Source organism: Mus caroli, chromosome 2 (genome assembly GCF_900094665.2).
Source record: "Mus caroli chromosome 2, CAROLI_EIJ_v1.1, whole genome shotgun sequence".
NCBI lineage: Eukaryota > Metazoa > Chordata > Mammalia > Rodentia > Muridae > Mus > Mus caroli.
Genome location: NC_034571.1, coordinates 70652522 through 70676212, shown reverse-complemented (window position 1 = coordinate 70676212; position 23691 = coordinate 70652522). Strand labels below are relative to the sequence as shown.

The 23691-nt window shown below is 37.9% G+C and overlaps 1 protein-coding gene across 1 annotated transcript in view; it reads right to left on the bottom strand.

The window, feature by feature from the left end:
• Agps (alkylglycerone phosphate synthase) overlaps nucleotides 1–23691 on the bottom strand; it is a 98442-nt gene that overhangs the window by 66811 nt on the left and 7940 nt on the right. Inside the window, exons 2-8 of the mRNA XM_021156099.2 lie at nucleotides 12765–12854; nucleotides 11533–11623; nucleotides 10077–10197; nucleotides 9641–9715; nucleotides 7188–7259; nucleotides 5265–5344; nucleotides 2470–2550 (exon numbers count right to left, since the gene is read on the bottom strand). Of these exons, the coding sequence (XP_021011758.1) occupies nucleotides 2470–2550; nucleotides 5265–5344; nucleotides 7188–7259; nucleotides 9641–9715; nucleotides 10077–10197; nucleotides 11533–11623; nucleotides 12765–12854 (610 nt within the window). The remainder of the gene's footprint in view (nucleotides 1–2469; nucleotides 2551–5264; nucleotides 5345–7187; nucleotides 7260–9640; nucleotides 9716–10076; nucleotides 10198–11532; nucleotides 11624–12764; nucleotides 12855–23691) is intronic.

Below are 23691 nucleotides of genomic sequence, written 5' to 3'. Positions count from 1 at the left end.
GAACTCAGAAATCCGCCTGCCTCTGCCTCCTGAGTGCTGGGATTAAAGACGTGTGCCACCACGCCCGGCTAAATTTGGAAATCTTTAGCCATAAAAGCTTACTGTACCTGAATGAAATAAAATGTTTAATAGAAATTAATGGAATGAAGCTCTAAATGTGTAGCAACACCTTGAGAGGTACCACTATCACCACTTCTCTCACTGTGACCCAGAAGCACCTGTGCCTGCAGTGGCTGCTGCAATAGATGTATTTGAAGCATAAAGGTTAGTAGCCTGCCTGAGGTCACACAGCTAAGCTCTGTATTTGTAATTTAAAGGAAGGGCTAGTAGCTAGTTGAAACAAGAACAAAACAAGAACGATGCTATCTCTGGAAAGAAAAAAACGTAAGCTCACATATCCTCAGATTATTAATAAAAAAGTCGCCAAAGCTATAATAAACCCCAAAGAAATCCTAACATCCCTATCTGGCACATTAGTGACATGCCTTAACATTTAAGCATACTAAAATCCAATGTAATAATAAGTTAAAGAGATTAAAATCTGCTACTCAGCTTCTGTTTGTATCATTTTAAGCCTTATCTGAGGAACAAACAGGACATTTTAAGCTGGTTGTCTCATCTGAATTATAGACTAAAGGGCACAGGAGTTTAAGGTGGGGTGATCTAGTAGAGACAGCTACCAGCCTGCAGCAGCCACTGCAGACACGGGTGCGTCTGTGTCACACTGAGAGAAACCAACTAGCGGGTGAAATCTCCAAAGCACCTCCTGGAGGAAATGTCACTCAAATTCCAAGGAGATATGTTCCTTGAATTTTATTTCTAACCTTAAAAAAAAAAAAAAAAAGAAGGAAAACTTGGAAAGGTTAAAATACTACATCAAATGCTATAATAAAGGATATAAAACTGGAAGCCCAAAAGGCCATTCTTTGTTATTAAAGAAAATAGCAGTCAATAACATCTCTCACTCAAGCTAATAGTGGACTAATCCAGGCCTTTTGGATGTCTTTCACTGAATATTATCAAAGTTCAAACCAGTCCTTTATGTTCGCTATATAAAGTCTTGCGCTGTTTGAAGCTCTCTGCTCAGTTTAAGCAGGTAGTTCCTTTCCACCCTGAAGGTAAACAGCCTCAGTTGGGCAGCTGTCAGTATTTGCTGTCTATAATTTCACAAAAACTACTCATAAGTGAAACTTCTAATATTTCAAAAATCTTTCTCAGTATTGTAATAAATTTTTCAAGAATCAGTGTCAAGTAGGCCAACTTTAATCATCTCAAAAAATAGGGAAAGGGGACTGGAGAGATGGCTCAGTGGTTAGAGCACCAACTGCTCTTCCAGAGGTCCTGAGTTCAATTCCCAGCAACCACATGGTGGCTCACAACCATCTGTAATGGGATCTGATGTCTTCTTCTGGTATGTCTAAAAGAGAGCAACCGTGTACTCATATACATAAAATAAAGAAATAAATCTTTTTAAAAAAAAATAGGGAAAGAAGATAAAAATACAATCAACAACCACACATTGTGTTCAGGGACTGGTGTGTCAACCAACAAATTCCAATTCCTAATTTTTTATTATAAAAGCTGGATTACAAATATCTTGACCATATTTAGGGAAGTTTAAAAATCAATTTTTAATTTTTTTTAGATTCTTATTTTTATGTGTATGGGTATTTTGTCTGCAGGTATTTATGTACACCACATGCATCATGTATGTCTGGACACCACATGGATGCAGTGCCCATAGAGGCCAGAAAAGGGCGATGGAGCCACAGAACTGAAGTTTCAGAGGGTTGTGAGTTACAGCATAGCTGCTGAGAATTAAACCAGAAGCTCTGGAAGACCAGCCAGTGCTCTGAAACTCTGAGCCATCTCTCCAATTCATTTAACAACTGCCTGCTTAGAATCCATAGATGGAAACTTTAAAAACGTATTAAATACTGAGAAAGAGTAGAAAGATTAAGGGTTCCAAAAGTAATGCTACCCTTAAAGCTCCTGCACACTCTTTCCTTCTCAGGACTGAGCCCCTTTCTCCTAACTCTGACTCATTCTCTAGTCTCATTTTATCTCATTAATTGTTAAAGTTATTATGCCAAATAGTGAATTTCATTGTGGCATTTTCATACATAATTTGTTCTTATTCGTTCCCTTTTATTGAAGTCTCATTTTAAATGTCAAACTTCTATGATACATAATTGTCCAAGTTCTTCCTACCTGGCCCCTTTTGATGACACAAACAAGCTAAATCTAGTCTTACTTAGCCTGAATCATCCATTGTCTATTTCTCCAACTTTCTATCCCAGTATAAGGCCCCTGAGGGTAGGGGATAGTGTCTCATTCACTACTGTACTCTCACTTCTGATTCAACCTACAATAAAAACTGAGCAAATTCACTGAGTGAATAATGTATTGTGGAAAGCTCAGACACAGAAAATCACTGTTTGGAAAAGCTTAATTAAAGAGATAACATACCTGTCTTTCCAAATCTTGTCCTGTTATCCCAGCCTCTACGTGAGCTGTCAGATTGTTCTCATCAACCCAGAGAATTCGGTTCTGTTACAAAGGAAAAGAAGTCTCATTCCTTTGAGCCATTAACATTTTCTTGGGGAATATCTAAGTTCCAAATTCAAAGCTTCAGTAACAAGGTAGTAATGAGAAGTAAGGAAAGTAACCCCCCCCTTACTCTATGCTGTGACATTGCAACAAGAGCAGTACATTATGCATGCACTGGATAAAAACATACACTCATCTTTGTGCTGACATTAAACTAAAAGTCACTGCTTAGCTATCTAGTAACTAGCTAGTCTTAGTGAGTCCTCATTTGTAAAATGCTGACAGTAGTAATATATAATAACAGGGTTGCTAAAGGAATAAATAAGATATTCCACATAGAAAACAGTATATGGGAAACATCTATTTGTACTACTGTTAACAATCATATCTAAGAATCAGAAAATAGGGCAGAAAAAAACACCTGCTAATATATTTAAATACATGGCATCTCTGCACTTAAAAAAAAAAAAACCCAAGATAAAAAGCCAGAAATATGTTGTAGAAAACAAAACAAATTCCTGCCTCATGCTCCAAAAAAGGAACTGAGCCAAAATGGTGGTGCACACCTGCATTTCCAGAGCTACAGGCAGGAGGGTCAGGAGTTCAAGGTCATCCGCCACCACCCAGTAAGCTTGAGGTCAGCCTGTGCAACACAGACCTTGTCCCTGTCTCAAAGGAGCAGGAAGAGGAGCTGGATACTCTCTGCAACAACTGCTCTTACTAAATAACTATCAATAAAATATTTTTCTGGCATTTTTAGTTAACCATACTCATATATATATTACATATGTGTATCTTCTTTTGAATCCCAAGAAAGTTTTATTTGTATGTTTGACATATTCCATTTCTTAATAGTAATATAAACTTAGTTAATAATGAAAGGGGAAAAATACAACAGACAATACAAAATTAGTAGAGTGCCTAAATTCTAAAATGCAAAATTCTAAAATTTAACACACATAAATATTTCCTTTATAGAGTTATAGCAAGCATTAATGTATTTTGTTTTATTATATAAAACAAAATCTATTATATAAAACAAAATTGCACTACAAGACAACAACAATTTCAATATAACTATAACACAGTCAAGCTTTGGTCTTATACCAGCTAAATTAACAGCATTTAACTGTAGAATAAAAGACAAAGAATTTGAAAATTTGATGAAAACTCAGATAATAATTTACATTCAATGTATATATCAATAGACTGGCTCTTGAGGTAACTACATACTTGCACTAACATATGTTTTAACCAACTGAGGTTGAAACATACTTTTTGATAAAAAAAAAAATCTAGAGAAAAAATATATATATGCTATATCCAGTATGTACTATACAACTCAAAAAACAAAAAACAAAAAACCAACAGGTTCTAAGGATGTAGCTTAGTCTGCAAGTGCTGGCCTACGTCATGAAGTGAAGTTCAGTCTCCAGGATAGCATAAAACTAGGCATGATGGCACACACCTTTGTGTCAGCACTTGGGAAGCAGAGATAGTAGAGTCAGGAATTCAAGGTTATCTTTGGCACCACAAAGGATACATGAACATGTATTAAAATGATAAGCCCAAAGCATACACAGTTTTATGTGTTGATTTTTAAATAAAATTAAATGTATTAAAGAACACATTGTCATATCTATCTATAAGATAAGCTTTCTGTGAAGGAGAGGGAAGCACCATAAAAGGGAAGGCAGGGAGGAAAGGAGCAAGGAATCTATTAGACTATATATATATTCAGGGCCTAAAAGAGTAGTTAATGACACCATTCCATACTACAAATAACCTATTTTCTTCAAAATCAGTAATGTTGGGCAAAAGGAAAGCACACTTGCGGTGAAAGTGAGACCTAAGGAGAAACATCCAAAGTTCATGAGACCCTTTTCTAGAGATTCATCAGAAGTCATCAACTGTCATAAAGATATCCTTAAAAATAAGTGTGGACTATATAAATTAGCATAAGAAAATGATTTTGACTTAACAAGAGTGACAAAAATACAGTAGTTAAATGAGAAAAAGACCTTTTTTAAAAAGAGACAGAAGGCTGGAGAGATGGCTCAGCGGTTAAGAGCACTGACCCGCTCTTCCGAAGGTCCTGAGTTCAAATCCCAGCAACCACATGTTGGCTCACAACCATCTGTAATGAGATCTGATGCCCTCTTCTGGTGTGTCTGAAGACAGCTACAGTGTACTTACATATAATAAATAAATGTTTTTTTTTAAGAGAGAGAGAGTAAGTACAAAGCAGCACATCAAGCCTTGTTTTTAAAAGTTCTAAAAACTAAAAGAGAGCAAATGCAGTGAAACACTAGTAACGTTCATGGGGCACAGGCAGTTACCTCTACCTTGCTCTTCAGAGAAGGTGCAAATTAAAAAACCACAAAGTTGCTACTTAGGACTATAAAGGTAAAATTCAACCCAGGTTAAAACCTTAACATGGTACAGCTCTCACACCCATCCACAGCAAATGTTCAAAAGCATCAGTTTAAGTCTGGGAGGCAGGTAAGTGCACATTACTCAAGTTATCCACTGTCTCAAGCTTTACAATCATGATTCTCAAATGATCAATGTACGTACTAACTTGGCACTAAAGCACCAAGATCTGTGCCTTAGAACAAGGGAACTTATTAGCTTCTGATTCCCTGAACATGCAGTAAAATAGTGTATTTAGAAAATGATGCTTAAGCAGAAAGCATAATTAGAATATCATATACCATTTGTGAAGTGTCCAAAGAAATTATTGTTCTTGTCTCGTCTGCAGGACACATCAAGCCATAGGACACACTTGTTCCTCCTGTCAAAACAGGAAACAAAACTTTGTGTTTAAATATTTTGCTCCCACTACATTTCTGGAACAAGTTCCTAGTACACAGAACACAAATGGGTCTGCTAGCGCTGACACCTATTTCTACTTTGCAAAAGCTAACACACTGAAAACAAACTCACCTTTATTTTATGCTGAGTGGCAAATGCAGACTACTATGGAACTGAACTCAATGGGCTATGGCTCCATCCCTGGATATGACACACATGGAAAGCCCTAGCAATTTGTAGAACTCCAAAAACATAATTAGCAAAGATCTAAGCTACTGATCACCGTGAAGAGGAAGCTTAAAAGAAAAAAGACAAGTCCTGAACAACTAGAAGTACCATCAACTTCTTCCTACTATAGTTACATAATTGTCTTTCTTTTACAGTAACTGTCTTATGCAAAAAGCTTTAATAGACTAAAATAAAAAGTTAAATACCCAGATCATGGTACTAAAAAGCAAATTTTCATATTCTTTAGTGAAAAGTGATCATAAAATAGGCTAAATAATATGTTGAAATATTTAAACAGTATACTCCTATTTCCTCTTATCAATTTGTCAAAGGATAAATGTCTTAACAATGAATAATACAATATTTTAAGTTTTTAACTACAATCATCCCATATTAATAAAAATTTAATTGCTATTTTCATACAGTCTATGTGGAAAATAAACCTCTGGAATTCAATTGCTAAAAGAAGTAATCTGTATACATCAATACATCAACTTAATTTCACCAGGTTAGACTGCCAATTGCAAGTGCAGTACCTGTGGCTGGAACCACCTCTTGTTTAGAACATCATTTCAATAAAAGAAAAATTCATAGTAAGTGGTACTGTGGTGCCTTTGTACACTAACTAAAGGGATAGTATCAGTTGGAGAGGGAGTCTAGGACTCCTAGAGTTGCTGAGGTCTAATTTCTATTCACCAATGCCAATACAGTAAGTGAAGGTTGGGGGCTGGAGAGATGTCTCAGTGGTTAAGAGCACTGACTGCTCTTCCAGAGATGCTGAGTTCAATTCCCAGCAACCACACAGTGGTTTACAACCATCTGTAACAGGATCTGATGAGCTCTTCTGGTGCGTCTGAAGACAGTGACAGTGTACTCACAAACACAAAATAAATCTCAGGGGCTCCAGAGATGGTTCAGTGGTTAAGAGCACTGCTCTTCCAAACATCCTGAGTTCAATTCCTACCAACCATATGGTGGCTCACAACCATCTGTAATAGGATATGATGCCCTCTTCTGGAGTGTCTAAAAACAGCTACAGTGTACTCATCTAAATATAATAACTATACCTTTTTTAAAAAAAAGTGAAGGTAATTTCCTTTGGCTTATAAAAATCATACAGTCAACAACAACAAAAACTCAAAGACCAATTTACTTTACAATGAAAACATAATGCTAGCTTTCTGTAGTCAGAGGCCTTGACAAGCCATCACTGCACTAGCAAACTTTTAATTCTCCTGGTGCTCTATGATCATTCAGCTCCTCCAAAGATGACACTGGATGCCTTGAAAGACTAAAATGATCCCCACAAAGACTAAAATAATACAGATTAAAAAGTTAATTATTAAATGAACATTTTCTTATTTAGCATTAAAAACTATCTTTACCTATGATCCATACAGAAGAAAAACATGACTTAAGAGATAAACAGCTCAAGCAGCTTGTATTTACAACACAAATGATCATATAAACCAATTCTTTGCAATCACTATGTTATCATCACAAAAAAGCTTGTTTTCAAGGGATATAAATAAAAGTACAAATATTTTAAATAGGACAAATTTAACCATAATAAAATTGAAAAACACAATACGTACCACCAATTGGTATGATACAAAGGTTATATTTGCACGCTAGATTCACAATCTTAACTACATCATCATGACATGCTGTTGAAAAAGGAAAATATATTAACTATAAGTACATAAATAAATAAAATGTGCATACTATTACAAACTAAAGGTCAGTAAAAAGCTCTTGAACACCTAACTTTTCCTTATTTACTCATACCATGTTAAATGGCTGTAAACAAGATTCTCTGTAGTTTTAACAATTCAGACTTAGAAAAAAGTATAATGCGGCACTTCATGTCACATTCCCAAACATTAACAGCTCATAAAAGGAAGATCTAATTATCAAAACCTATCAAATAGCATAGACAAAACAATCTACAGTCCTTCCTCTAATATCCCACTAGCATCCCTTTTCGGACCAGAGTCAAGCCTGAAATCACACACTGGTTCTTTGACTTTTATGTCAATGACATTTCTGAACAACTTTAGGCAGTTATTTCAAACAAAGCTCTTAGTTTGTTTCCCTGAGATTCAACAGAGACTAAACAGTTGGTAGGCACCTCACACAGCGGTGCTATGCCATGTCTCATTTCTCGTAATCTTAACTTTGATCATTTGGTTCAGTAGGTACTGTCAGCTAGGAAACCCTACTGGAAGGACGTTTTATTTCCTGTTTAAATGAATAGTAACATTCAAACCACGTAAACAGCACAGTTCACATTCATACTTTCACCAATTAACTTTAGCACTATTGTTTCCTAATTCCTAAAAAAAAAAAAAAAAAAAAAAAAAAACAGTAAAATCTTACACAAACTAGAGTAGCACACAAATTCCTTTCCTTTATATTTATAGCTAAAGCTATCTACATAACAACTCTCTGAGGAAGACTGTATGTCAAATAAGATAGTCCTACTCCAGCTGTCTGTGGTACTAGCACATGAAGGAGTTTTAAAGAGGAAGCAACATGGCAGGGATTACTTAACAGTGTATCAGATGGAAGACAAAAAGTTTTGAGGCAAGGAAACTAAAAAATTGTAATATTAAGTGCTAAGATCTTAAAAGAGAAAAAAGAGTATTAGGAAAAACAGACAAACTGATAAATATTTATGCAAGCACAGAACTTGTTTTACAAATGTTCCAACTATCTCAGTTAGCTGTAAACACTTAGCCTCTGTATAGTTCCATTGTTGGGTATTTGATGGGGATTAAACCTGAGACTCTGCATATGCTAAACACATACTCTACCAAGAAACTTCAGGCTCACTGCAATTTTTAATCAAAATCTACTTTTAAGCTTTCAGATTAAGTTTATAAAGCTTACTGTTAGTAGTGTAAAAGATAATAGGTAATGGTTAAGAAATAGCTCCATAAATATTAGCTCTTGCTTGCAATCATAAGGACCTAAAATCAATTCCCCAGTACCTACATAAAAAACCAGGCATGGATGCACACACCTATAACTGCTGCATTGGGCAGATGGGAAGCAAAGGTAGATGAATCCTAAGAGCTCAGTAACCAGCATGCCTAGCAGAAATGTTGAGTTTCTGGTTCAGTAAGAAACCTTCTCTTAAGGCAATAAGGAAAAGAGACAGAAGATAGCCAATGGTCCTGCCCTGGCTTCTGCATGCATGTACACAGGTACACTGTGTACACACACACACTCATAATCACACACCATACCATACATACACAGACAAGGACACACACAGAGAAGGACAAAATCAGGAAAAAAAAAAAAATATATATATATATATATATATATGTTAAGACAGAATGGAATCTATGAATGTAACTAACTTATTTAAAAGCCTTCCTTGACTGTGCAATCAGAAACCACTCCCTTGCCCCACCACCCACCCTTTTATACGGTATCTTCTTTGTATTTCTCTGTAATGTTCTCTTTCCACCGGTATGTAGGATTCAGGGACCAAATTCAAGGAATTAAACTCAGGCTGTCAAGCTTATAAGGCAAGAACCACTATCTTCTGAGGTTTCTCACTAGCACACTAAGTTAATTTTGCTAAAGGAAATTTTGGGTTTTACACACACACACACACACACACACCAGTGGAAACATAGTTTACATCAGTGCATGAAAACAAAAAATATCCACACTATTTGACAGTCACGATGGTAAAAGGTCCTGCCTGAAGGATGAACCTCAAATCAGGAAAGTCCCATATAATAAAATCCTTAAAGACAACTACAATGGATTTCATAGATAAGTACGCATGCCTCCACTTATGTATGTGAACGTCTATAAAAGAAAACGACTATCTCCACATCTGGAACTAAGATGACCAAATGCCTCAAAATGCACTGTTGCAAACTGCAATGTTCTCTCAAAACTTGCCCTCATGCAAAGACACACTAGGTTCTGTTACCTTCATTTAATTCACATTAAAACTTAATAAATTCCTCAGAAAAATAATGGAAACATCTATACTAAAATGATACAAAGAGTTAAAACAACTTACTTGGCCATACAACTATATCAGGAATCCGCTCAAACATCCCTTCTCTGAGCAAAAATATCTCGTGAAGGCAATGACCTGTTTTGTTGTGTAAAAAGAAAAATGCAAAACAATTTTAACTTATAGGAAGCTTCTACATAAAGACAGAAAGCTAATGTGAGCAGCCCCTGTATGAGCAGCCCAGTATGCACACCTGCACAAGCAGTGTGAGAGTGAGCAGCCCATTGTGAGTGAGCAACACTAGCTTGAGCAGCCCCAAGATAAACAGTGTAAACATGAGCAGTCCCAGTATGAGCAGCCCAGGGTGAGCAGCCCAGGGTGAGCAGTGAGATCATGAGCAGCCCAGGGTGAGCAGNTGAGCAGCCCAGGGTGAGCAGCCCAGGGTGAGCAGCCCAGGGTGAGCAGTGAGATCATGAGCAGCCCAGGGTGAGCAGCCTACCGTGAGCTCTAAACACTCGATCATCTGCTTCCTGTGAGTAGGAAATATGAGCTTCTTTAAGTTCCTGAAGGAAATCCTCATTCACAACAGAAGGAGGTGCTTCACTAGGATTTATGGATGTCTAAAAATATAAAATTGGTAACTTTGACTTATTTCTAAATAATAAATCTTGATCCCCTCTGTTAGGAGAGTGATTGTAAGATGCAGATTTTTTTTTAACATTCAATATATGACATATCAAGTACTAGAGTCCAACTTGGTAACAGTAGCAAAGTACAAATGATTTGGTTCTTATATCCCATAATATATGAAACAGGACAATGCTTGCTCTTTGTTTCTATGACTGGCCCTTTGTTACTAACAATAAAGACTAATCAACAATAGAGAAGACAGGGAAGTCTCAAACCTTTGGTTTAAAGGTACTAGGTGTGCTTTACATTAAAATTTTTCACCTGTAGATAAAATTTACCATCTCCTACTCTTCAAGGACCATTTTAGAATGTTGTACAGAAACTCTTATATTAAGTAGTAAAACTACTATTATTGGACAGTTTAAAAATGCACGATTTAATATAAACTTGGTACTCAATTTCAGTTGGTATCTTAAAGCCTAACCTTCAACTGTAAAGTTAAACCACACTGAGCACGTCATTCAACCTCCCTGAGCCTCAGCTTCTTCCCATGTTAATAAGATTAACAACCACATGTGCAGGGCTACTTTAGTAAGAAAGTAGATCAGGTATACTAATTAAGAGCACTTAACAGCATGTTAAATATATACAACTAAATATAAAGAAAATTAACAGTATTTGGAATAAAGAATCTATAAGAAAATATAAACAAAAGTATCCAATATTTCTATACTTTCTTAATCTCTTAAGATACTATATTCATTCAGATAAGTATTAATTTTTACTCCAAAAGGCCAGGCACTATTCTAAGAGCCATGGAAACAGCAATTAGAGTTAATGGAGATGGGAATGGGAGGTGGGAGGCTGTGGTCTTACCTTCATAAAATGTATCCTTTAGTTACCAAGAGGAAATAACCATACAAATCCCAACAAATATTCTGCCTAGCATTTTAAATTATTAAAAGCAGCAATGCCATCAAGTGGACATTGAGAACTGAACCCAGGTTCTCTGTAAGACTATTAAGTGCTCTTACCTACTGAGCCATTTCCAGCTCCTAGAAACAATCACATGCTGAATACGGTGCATAATATCACATAAGACAGTCCATACTTATGGGATGGCATATCTAACTGGATGGATGAGTTAACTACTTCATGTATTACAAAATAGCAATAAAAATAATGACAACATAAAGAAATGCCAAAAACTTCATTGGCTTCTCAACAAGATAACTGTACTGAACAAATGTAACTAATTATGACAATAACTAATTGTTTAGACATAAAAAGCACAACTGAACATGATATAACTATTATTTGCTTACTTTAGAGGTAGTTTTATGCTCCAGATTTACTCCAAGAGTGTTTTGGATCCAGTCTCTCAAAGTCGGTAAAACCAAGCCACTAAGAGGGTACCTAAGGTACAAAGTAGATAAAGAATGCTAGAGAGAGTTATCTAAAAGTGAAGCTTACAGTCTATGTCTAGGAATGATCAAGCAGTTCCTAGAAGTCTCATTAACTAACTGCTGTCTACTGAATATTGTCCTCCCAGAGTTCCCAGCTCCTGCTTCCACGTGTATAAATTTGAAGCGAGGGGAGAACTTACTACCCTTAAGGTGACTACGCCAAGTGCCCACCTTCTCCATGCCCACCTTCGAGAGCTTACAGAGTACACCTCTTCTTCCTTTCTCTCATGTGTTTGGATCAGAATTCAACAATCTAAGAAATGAAGCCTTAAGGAACCCATGCTGGGTGTAGTGGCAGTAGTACAATCTTCCAGTCTCTAAGCTAGCAGATAAATTCTCTACTTCTTTTACTACCTAATCAGCAGTCCTCAACCTGTGGGCCATGACGCCTTTGGGAGGTGAACAACTCTTTCACATGGATCACATATCTGATACTTACATTACAATCATAACAGTAGCAAAATTACAGTTATGAAGTATCAACGACGATTATTTTAGGGTTTAGGGGTCACCACAACATGAGGAACTGCATGAGAGGTGGCAGCTTTAGGAAAGTTGAGAGCCACTGCCCTAGGAAACAGTCTCCAGCAACACCACTGCATCCTCTTTGCTCTTAATTAATGCTCTACGGAGTAACCTTAAAGGTGTTCTCTTTCATTATAACCCAAACCTAGGTGTAAATTACGAGACTTAAATATAAAGTCACTTCCAATAAGTCAAAAGCATGGAGGACAAGGGGTGACTCTTTGGATCCTGATTCAGAAAATCCCCTATAGGAGTCATCTGTAAAACAACAGGGGTGATGAGAATATGGACTAAATAATTAGATATTATAACAAGCTTGTTACTTTGGAAGTGTGATAATATTAATATATGAATGATTATAAAGGCTTATTTTTAAAGATATAAAAGTATAGGTATTATGATGACATCAGAATTTAAAATATTATAGGATAAAAAGAAATTAACAGCAAAATGCTGGTAACTTTTTCTTAGAGGAGGGAACATCATATTATCATGCCCTTTTTCATATGTTTAAAAAGATAAGAAAAGGAAAAGGAGGAAAAGAGTGAACTTAAAAGCAGGATTACCTTTTCCCAGTCAGCTCAACCTGGCCCTTCTTATTCAATAAGAACTTGGAATCATTATAGCCCCATCCATTCCATTTCATAACTTCTTGCCTAATGAGAAAAAATATATACATGTATATATATATATACACAAGACCTATCCTGGTACTAGACACGGCTCGGCAGTTGAAAGTGTGTGATGCTCATACAGAGGACCTGAGTTTGGCAATCAGGATCCACATGGGGTGGCTCAGAACTACCTGGAGAATCCAACACCTCCAGATTCTATGTGCATATCATATACCCATATACAACGCTCTCATGCATGCTCATGCACTCGCACGAGTACATTCAATCTCTCTCTCTCTCTCTCTCTCTCTCTCTCTCTCTCTCTCTGTGTGTGTGTGTGTGTGTCTCGTGTATACTTGATTACATTTCATTTTATGAGTTTCTACATAATCATACTATCAGCACCTATCATCATTTCCATACTTAATACTAAAAAAATATGTAAAACCACTAAGACAAACACCAAGATCTTGTTACAGACTTTAGATGCCAACCTCATAATTCAGCCCTTTTTTCTTATATTCTTTCCAAAACCTCCAAAAAATTTCACTTAGCTAACCTCACAATAGGTATACATGTCATCAACATAGCTGGTGTAAAGTAAAAAATACTAAAAAGAGAATTATCTTATTCCCTTGTTTCAGTCTTTTCGTGTTCAATTTGTCCCTTACAACTAATATTAATATTCTCTGTCTCACACACACTTACACACACACACACACACACACACAAACTAAAAGTAATTTTTAACTCTTTTTTTTAAAAAAACTTGCTAAGCATTTCAAAACCAAGAAATGTATCATTGGCTTTTAATTTTCACAATCATTTAAAAGACCTTATGCCCATTACTACTAGTTGAAATAAAAATGAGAACATGAAAATGCCTACATATTAGCAATTCTAAATATAAAATCATTGTAATGTGCTGTGCATGCTTCACAGTAAGTTACAATCAACAAATGTAATGCACTCAAAAAAAGATGAGAAGGAGTGGACTTAAAGACAATTGTTTCATCTTAAATACGGAGTTTAAGGTAGGGACATAGCCTGGCATGCTCAAATTTCTGAGTGTGGTCCCTAAGAGTGTAAGTAAATAAACATAAGATGGCCTAAATAACTTTGCAGTTAAAACTAGGAATGCACTTGAACAAGAAACTTACTTTTACCCGGGTTAGAAAAACATAAGAATTTTTAATTTTTCTGCTACAGTGAAATAGACCAATTTATAAGGTAGTTTGAGGGGTAAATGATGGAAAATTCAAAGAATCAATCTTTAAAAAGGCTTTTTAAAAAAAGTAGTTTGACTACTAGCAGACATGTTAATAAAGCAGATTTAAAATATAAGTGCTACATTTTAGGCCATAAATCAAGCCTTAACAAGTTAAAAAGAAAAAATGTATATCTTACTAGATAATAACGATAGCAAGAGAAACTATAGATACTCTACAAACAAACGAAGATTGAACAACGCACTCTTGTGGTTAACTGGAGAAATTAAGGAGGAAATTTAAAAATCCCTAGACTCAAATGAAAACAAAAACCAAACCTTATCAGAAGCTCTGGGATAGAGCAAAGGCAACTCTGAGAAAGAAGCTCTGGATGTCTCTGCTGATATCTCAACCTCAGAGCACATCCAGACTTAGTGAACTCCTAGGGAAGGAAACAACTGGAAGCAGTTGTGAGAAAATAATAAAGACCAGGGACAAATAATAAACAGAAACTAAAGAAAACTGCCCAGGGAGCACAGTGTTATGAGATGGTAGAGCCCTTAGTAGGCGGGGCCTAGTAGGAGGTCTAGAGGCCTTAGAGACAAGTCCTAAAAGGGGACTTTGCATCCCTAGTTTCTCTCTTACAGCTAAGCATAGAATGACTACTTTGCCCTGCCACACGCTGCTTAGGGTGATCCGCTGCTTAGGGTGATCCGCTGCTTAGGGTGATCCGCTTGCTGCCTTACCAGTGGCAACTCCAAAACAACCGGTACCAGACTCAGAAGGAAACCTCCAAACCACGAGCCAAAACATACCTCTAATTTAGCAACTGATCCTAATTATCCTCCTATTTAAAGGCTGCAAGTACCTGGATGTGAATTACAGCTTCAACGTCTGTAGGAGAGTAAAAGCTTCACTTGTTACAAAGTCCAAATCTAAAAAGATCCTTAGAAAGTGCCCTCCCTGTCCCACATTGTCCAGATAAAGAAGTTTTACCTAGAGAACGTTCAACCCAGTCTCATGACGATATTTAAAACCTGCTAAGTTATACCCTCAGGTAACCAAAATAATTTTAAAAGCCCTCTTTTCATCACTTTAATACTTTCTCAAAGTCACTATTCTAAAGTCTTACTGTGGTCACTCTGCACTGGGTCTGATGGAAGCATTTAAGAATCTAGGAGCAACTATCTCAGTAAGTCTAGTGCCTGATGTCTTCCCCATCACAGAGTAAACTTTGCCTTATAGAATAACAATCTCAAGGCACCAGGAAAACTGCAATAAAGAATACAAAATCCTTAGCTTTCCCAACATTCCATTAAAAGGAAGTTATCCACAACTAAACCAGAAGTAAATTAGTATCATATCCCAGGCATTCAGATTCCTGAAGCTAACCACACCAAATTGATGTTGTCAAAACCCAAGACTCTTCCTACTGCCAAAAAGAAGGTTGGCTTGATTCTACCCTATTAAAACATGTTTTACAAACTTGCAGAACGAAGTAGTTCAAATATGAAAAGGAAAAATTACGTGTTGCAACAACAGAAAATGGGTACTTAGAGACTATCATCACATATACACAAGGTGGCAGTATTCTCCTAGGAGATGTATGGTTTGCACACTCCATTTTTCCCACTCCCCAGGCCTATTACTCAGTCACTAGGTGAAATACTCTATCTAGATTTAGTATTGTTATTACTAATCCATAAGGATTAGTCTTAAGTGAGATCTCACTTTTGTGTCTGTCCCTGGAGACAGATCATCAGCTCCCCACTCCTCTTCAATATAACTCACAGGATTCCGGGTTTAGCGCATGGCTTGTGCCATTACATTTTCTAAGCATAGTCAGGAAAAGTCAAGAAAAGGAAAAGGTTATTTCACCTACTTTTACTCTAGGTTAACAACCTTTTTTAAGATCAGTTAGCTAATAACTTTTAAAGCTTTTCTGATAAAATTCTGATGAAATTACTTCTAACTCAGTTCAGAACTTCGACCTATCCACTACAGTTTGAGAAGAGGGGGCTGTTTTGTTTTGTTTTTTAAGATGTATATATTTTATTTCTATGGGTGCATGTAGCTGTCTTCAGACACACCAGAAGAGGGCGTGAAAAGCCATTACAGATGGCTGTGAGCCACCATGTGGTTGCTGGGAATTGAGCTCAGAATCTCTGGAAGTGCTCTTAACCGCTGAGCTATCTCTCCAGCCTCACTACAGTTTGAAATGAGAAAAATAGTTTTGGGAAAAATGAAGAGAGAAATGCCTCTAAAGCCTCACTCAGTGCTGGCTGAGCTGACCAGCCTCAGTGCCAGTCACTTCCAAACCAATCACATATGGACACAATGAGCAGAAATCTAACCCTCCTCAAGATTTTCTAATACAGATCTTTATTATCTGGTTTGTGACTGACTGCTTCAAGACTAGTACAACCAAAGAGATCATATGACATAAGAAGTGATGAGAAAGACAGCAACACACACACTTCTTGAAAACAATGCACTATGAAAAATTCCCGTAGACCAAGGTATGGTGGCATATGCCTATAATGCCAGTAGTCGGGAAGCTCAGACAGGATCAGAGGTTCAAGGTCAGCCAGAGATAGGGAGAAAGGGAAAATGAGGGAAATTCTACAAATGAAGTTTTATTTCCACCAACTTCTTTATTGAAAAGAAAAATGAAGTGGAGTTCTCATTAGAAATGTAAAGATTAGAAGGGAAGAAAGGTATAATAATACTGACTTTATTCTAAGTTCAACTTAAAATATAGGTTTTTTTGAAATAAATTTTAAGTCACCTTCATACCTAGACTGCCAACCCTACAAAATTATTCTTAAAAACTCAGTAAGAACGCTTTCAAAAATGTTCACAATGTACACTTGTTAAAAGAATCAATGGAGCAGACTGTACTTAAGATATAAGTAGTCTCAGAAAACTGTACAGCCTCGTGCAGCTTAAGACTGGTCTCTAGCCCGGGAGTGGTAGCTCAGGCCTTTAATCCCAGCACTTGGGAGGCAGAGGCAGGTGGATTTCTGAACTTTAGGGAAGTAGATCGAGGCCAGCTTGATCTACCGAGTTCCAGAACAGTCAGGACTACACAGAGGAACCCTGTCTCGAGAAAAAAAAAAAAAAAAAAAGACGTATGCTCCTCCTGCCTTTGTCTTCCAAATAACAGACTTATAGCCACGTACCACCATGCCACCTTGAAAAGCATAATTCATAGAAAACAAGCTGAGTCAGAAGAAAGGTACAAACAAACCAAGCGCAGGATCCCACTGCTACCACAGCCACGTGCTCTCTCTAAACTCGTGAGCCGAACATGCTTCTCTCTTCCCCGAAGATGCTTCTGTCAAGCACTTTGCAACAGTGCTGGGAAAAGCTAGCCAACTGGGTTCTGAAACATTGCCGTGGTTGCTGTAATGAAGTTCTGCAAACTTTTTGTCTTACAAGAAAAGGCAGTAGCAACAATAATTTTGTTTTCCATCATGAACTAATCTACTTGCTTGCTGATTAACTTTGATCTCTGGTGGAGATAAATGTGCTATATGATCTAAATGGTTAATTACAGGACTCTGCCAAGATCAGGGTTCTAGAATGGTTCAACAAGATAATACTCTTGTCATCTATACAAAATGCCTCATGACAAACCTTGCACACTACAATGTCATACTTTAACGAATGCCAACTTCCTTGGATGTCCCTATTGTGTTTCAGGGCTAGCTGCTGTATTTAATCCTTTGATGTAGTAAACTGTTTGCTATTTGTTGCCAGTCTAATACAAACTTAAATATGGGACTTAATAATACAGAGAATTGTTACCAAAAACATAGGAGGTGTACTGGAGAGAGAGCCCAACAGTTTAGAGCACCTGTTATTCTTCCAGAGGGCCCAGGTTTAATTCCCAGTACCCAAATAAAGGTTCACAACCATCCAGTTCCAGGAATCCAATGCCCTCCTCCAGTCTCCACAGGCATTGCATTCATATGGTATACAGCCATACATACAATATAGGCCAAACACCCAGTTATATAAAATAAAAATACTTAAGGTTTTTAAGAGGAAGAAAAACACAAGTGCCCCTACTAAGCAACTCTGCAGAAAAATCCTGTGCTAAGTATGCACAAGTGATATCAGTTATGGATCCAGCTGTAACTCCTGGGTAACTGCTAGAGACAAATCCACGCCCTGTTCCATAAGGAAATACATCTACCACATTTGCTTCAGTAGAGAAGAGAGAGAGAATGTAGAAATGATCAGAATCACTGAAGTACACTGGCACCAGATTTTTAAAACAATAGCAACTGCTTTTTTCTCTATGCAGAATCTAGATTTAAATGAAATGAAAGAAGACTATTTGGCAAGAAGAAGGGAGAGCACTGGAGGGTAGAAGGTGTATAAAAGAAATGGACAATGACATATGTATGAAAATGTTATGATAAAACCCATTATTTTATATGCTACCTAAAAAATTAATTAAAACAAGAAAAATTAATGAGGAAAAATTTTGGAAACAGGGTTGAATACAAAGAAAAGGAGAAATAAGACCCAGAGCATAACAGCACTTAAGAAAGAAAAATTAATTAACTATATTTTATAAAACACATCTGTCAGGCTGGGCGTGGTGGTGCATGCCTTTAATCCCAGCATTTGGGAGGCAGAGGCAGGTGAATTTCTGAGTTCAAGACCAGTCTGGTCTAGAGAGTGAGTTCCAGGACAGCCAGGGCTACACAGAGAAACCCTGTCAAAAAAAAAAAAAACCACATCTGTCTCTCTAGTAGTGGCCACTTGAGCAGTATTAGACTCATGTGAGGCAAGAGGACCTGAATTCACTTTTCCAGCATCCACATAAAAGCCAAGGGTGGCAGTATGCCTATAACCCAGCACTCAAAGCAGTAGACAGCAATAAAGAAAGACACCCAATGTCTTCTGCACATCCACACACTTGCGCGCACACACACACACACACACACACAGAGAAAGAAAGAGAGAGAGACAGACAGACAGACAGACAGGCAGACTTAATTTAAAGGACTCCATCACATCAGCAGCATAGACATTACTCACTTTATTGCATAGCTCTGGCTACCACCCTAACCCTAACCTAAGACTAGAATTTCTGGCAGTGGGCGCTCAGAATCCACTTTCTGAACAAGCACTGTTAGGATATTCCAGCAGGGCCATCCACACACAGGAAGCACTACCTTAAGGTGTCCGCAGAAGTCAAGAACAGAAGAATCACCCACTGAACAAGGAACACAATACGTAAGGTCAGTGCTATAAAATCAAGTTGTTCTCACCAACTTTCTCCAAATCCAGAGATTAGCACTGAGAGAAAGAAAACAAAAGCCCACTGCACTCAGCAGAGATGGGCTCAAAGAGTTCAGCAATGACTAGGACAACAGGGCAGAGTGGAAAGGCAAAGAGTGACAGGGAGTGGAGATGTGCGTCCCAGCAGGGAGGCTCATAGATCTCTGACTATTTTAAGAAAAGGGAATGAAAGCTACCCAAAGGAATTTTTACCTAAATCTTAGTAAATGTTACCTATTATACATGTTAGGCTTACAAGCACAAACATCTTTAAATTAGTTTATCAGTGAACTTGGCACTAACACAAGAATGTTTACTCAAAGTCCAGTATGCGTGGTAAACATTTCCCACAGTGGCAACAAGGATTCCTAGTGAGAGTAGACAGTGTCACTGCTGAGTGTGAGGTCCAAGGCTCTGACAGCAGTGTGACAACACACAGAACTGTCTGAGTCTGCTCTTCAGTATACCCAACCTCCCTGCAGCAGAGGTGGTGGATCTGAGGGGTTTGTGTTCTCCTCCAAGGGGATCACTGCCACTTGAGTATCTCTCTACTTCCTAGTCCAGCACCCTGTTTTTACTACTTTCTACCAGGCATATTCAATACTTCCATGGTGTTATACCATACTGTAAAACTAAGCGGTTTATAATCAAGATCTATTTCCTTCTTACATTGGTTCTGGAGTACAGTCGTCTTTATACCTATTTAATACATAGGGGGTATGGGTCCAGGAATTTTCAGTAACTTGTCCTTGGTCATTCAAACACTACCTGATACACTAGGCCACACGTGTTCAACTTGTAGCCCTGGGCCTCAAGTCCCCAGGACTATGGAAAAAAAAAAAAAAAACATAAAATGGTAAACTTAACTTAAATATCATGCGGTTTTTGTTTTAACTCCACTGCATGGTTGTCAAACATAAACTTTCTAAGTATAGTAATCACTATGGCAAACTAAGAAGGCTAGCTGTCTGGTTCTAGCACTCTTAACTACAGCCACAGTGAATACCAAGTCGTCCAGGGCAGCAAGCAAACAGCACTCCTGTCTAGCTAAGCGTAGGTGCTTTCACTATGGTGCATGTAAACTTCCAATTCTCTGGAGATGATATACACTGAATAGTCAAGCAGAGGAAGAAAACACAAGAGTTTCTGCACCTACACGACTCAAGTATAAAGCTATGCAGGAAAGCTATAGGCAGCAGCAACAAGCAGCATCAGTGGGAAACACAGGGGTAAAACAGTATTTTCTACATATCATGTTGCCACCAAAAGGACAACTCATTTTGCTTTAAAACTGCTCACGGTTGCCTCTGCAGGCACCCTACACATGGTACACAGATACACATGTAGGAAAAACACCCATACACATAAAATAATAGTAATGACAACAACTTTAAAGAACTGCTTACTCTCCAGTTGTTCCCTAACAGCTATTTCCAGACACAAAAATGTTATCATAACTCCTGGGACATCATGCCCTCTTATGTCTGCTTATCTTCACCTGCTCCATGTCCCTTCTCTGAAACGCCCTTCTTCCCCTCAAGGACTACTAATCAAGGGAACCGGTCCAAAATCCTCTTCTGAAATGCTTCTCCTATCTTGCTCAAGGATTTATGACTCCCTCTGTACACAGTAATTATAACATTTATTATATCCTCTGTATCGTGTTTGTCTCTCAAGCTCCACTGGACTGTCAATCACTTGTGCAATGATAGAAGTTAGCATAAGCACAGCACCTCATGCAGCACTCAGTTCCTGGCACAAAGACTGGTCTCATAACGGAGACCATTTAAAAGAGAGACGGAAGGAAGGAAGGAAGGAAGGAAGGAAGGAAGGAAGGAAGGAAGGAAGGAAGGAAGGAAGGAAGGAAGAAAGAAAGAAAGAAAGAGGAAGGAAAAAGGAAAACCCAGCTACAGAGATCACTGATAAGGCCCCCAACATTAGAAAAATCAAAATTTTACCTGAGCTGAATCAGCAAAGATAAGCATCTTTTAAGTCATAGGCAAAGAAATGTCCCAGATCTATCAGACTGAAAAAGGGGTGGGGATGAAGCTCAATGCTGTTAAAGAGACAAGTTTAAGCATCCAGATAAGGAAAAGTATGAAGAAAAACAATGGAGTTCTGGGGATAACTGAACACAGCACTTGTATGCAGACTTGGAGACTATGCAGCAAAGCACTCACTTACTTAGAATCAGCCAATAGTTATCAATTTCAAAATGAGTCTTGGAAGAGACAGCATCTTAGAAGTCCCCACAAACTGGTGAAAGATAATAACAGTCCAAGTAGAGGAGGCTGAAATAGATGTAGAAGAATGAACTAAGGCCTGGAGATGTGGTTCATGAGGTAGCACTTGTCTAACATGCACAAGGGCCTGGTTTCAATTCCCAATGTACACACACACAATAATAAAAACCAATAATAAATTCATCTTTTCCACTTTCATCTAACTCAAATTAATGCTTAAAACCAATCATCCTAATCAATACATGTTCCGAAACACTAGATTTCTTTTTACTATGAAGAGACCAATTATATAAAATCTTTAGCAGGCCTGGCAAACTAGGCGGTATTTTAGTAGCCCTGAAGCTAGGTTCTAGCAAAGTTCAAGCTTCTATAGAAGAGATGCAGATTCCGACCAGGTAATCTGAGCAGGCACTGTGAAGTCTGTAAATTGGGTAATTCTTTTTGCTTTCCTCCAGGTTTCAGAACATAAGTACTGCCTACTTGATGGTATGCAGTTTCTAACTGACTAACTATAAAAAGAACAGAGACTTACAGTGAGCTGATTAGCAAGAACAGGACGGGTATTCTGATCAAAACCCCTGGTAAGTAACTTCAAGCACGCTACAAGAACAATATATCACATGTACTCACACAGCAGTTTTTTCAGGGAATGACATGATGGTATCTACAGCTCCAAATCACAGCTAGGAAGCAGAACACTCATCATTAGTAACTGAGTTACTGGAAACCTAGGTTTTCTTTAGTAAGTAAGCACAATCAACTACTAAAACTCCAACATTACCTATAAAAATGCTTCAAAATCAGAGGCAGATGCTGAGAGTCTTATTTTAAGAAAACAATATAAAACCTGACCTTTTATGCTTATGACTATGGCCAGTAATGACTTGCTTGTAACTCAAAATTAAATGGGTAATTGGGAAACAGATTTGTGCTTTTAGCCAAAATCTTGTAAGTTACAAATATGTCAACACCGAAAGCATTTTAATGTTCCTATCCCAGGGAATGATGACACTTACTTGTCACACGAGCTGGGACCAAGTTCAATTCTCTCTATATTTTTTTTTCTTTATTTACATTTCAAATTTTATCTTCTTTCCTCATTTCCCCTCCAACCCCCCCCCATTCCATCCCCCATCCCTCTGCTCACTAGCCCACCCACTCCCGCTTCCCTGTCCTGACAGTCCCCTACACTGGGGCATCGAGCCTTCACAAGACCAAGGGCCTCTCCTCTCATTGATGCCCCACAAGGCCATCCTCTGCTACATATGCAGCTGGAGCCTTGAGTCTCTCCACGTGTACTCTTTGGTTGGTGGTTTAATCCCTGGGAGCTCCGGGGGTACTGTTGGTTCATATTGTTGTTCCTCCTATAGGGCTGCAAACCCCTCCAGCTCCTTGGGTCCTTTCTCTAGCTCCTCCATTGGGACCCTGTGCTCAATCCAAAGGATGGCTGCAAGCATCCACCTCTGTATTTGTCAGGCACTGGCAGAGCCTCTCAGGAGACAGCTTTATCAGGCTCCTGTCAGCAAGCATCAAGTTCAATTCTTAAAGCCACGTAAATTCAGAAGAGGATCAACTCCACAAAGTTGTCCTCTGACTTCCACACATGCACTCTGGCAGGTGCATGTATATGCGCGTACATCTGCAGCACACACACATGCACATATACCCACACCATGAATCCTTCTTAAAGTCCTACTTAATCAGTTTACAAGAATGGTTAGTGACCAGCTAAAAGGTATTCTCTCAAATAACTGGCATGGAAGGAGACTACACACAGTGTAGATATACTACAAAGTAAACAATGAAAACCAAACTCACTAAATATGAAACTAATCAATTTAGCTTCTTCTTTTCCAGTAATATATACAGAATATTCACTGCTAGAAAGTTCATGTTAAAACAACTAAAATGAAAAGTATCAATTACTCAAATGCTCATTAATAACAAAGTGAACAAACTATAGTAACAGACATACAATGTGTGGTGGTTTGAATATGCTTGGCCTAGGAAGTGGCACTATTAGGAGGTATAGCCTGGTAGGAGTAGGTTTGGCCTTGTTGGAGGAAGTACGTCACTGTGGGAGTGGTCAATGAGAACCTCTTCCTAACCACTTGAGAGCCAGTCTTCTCC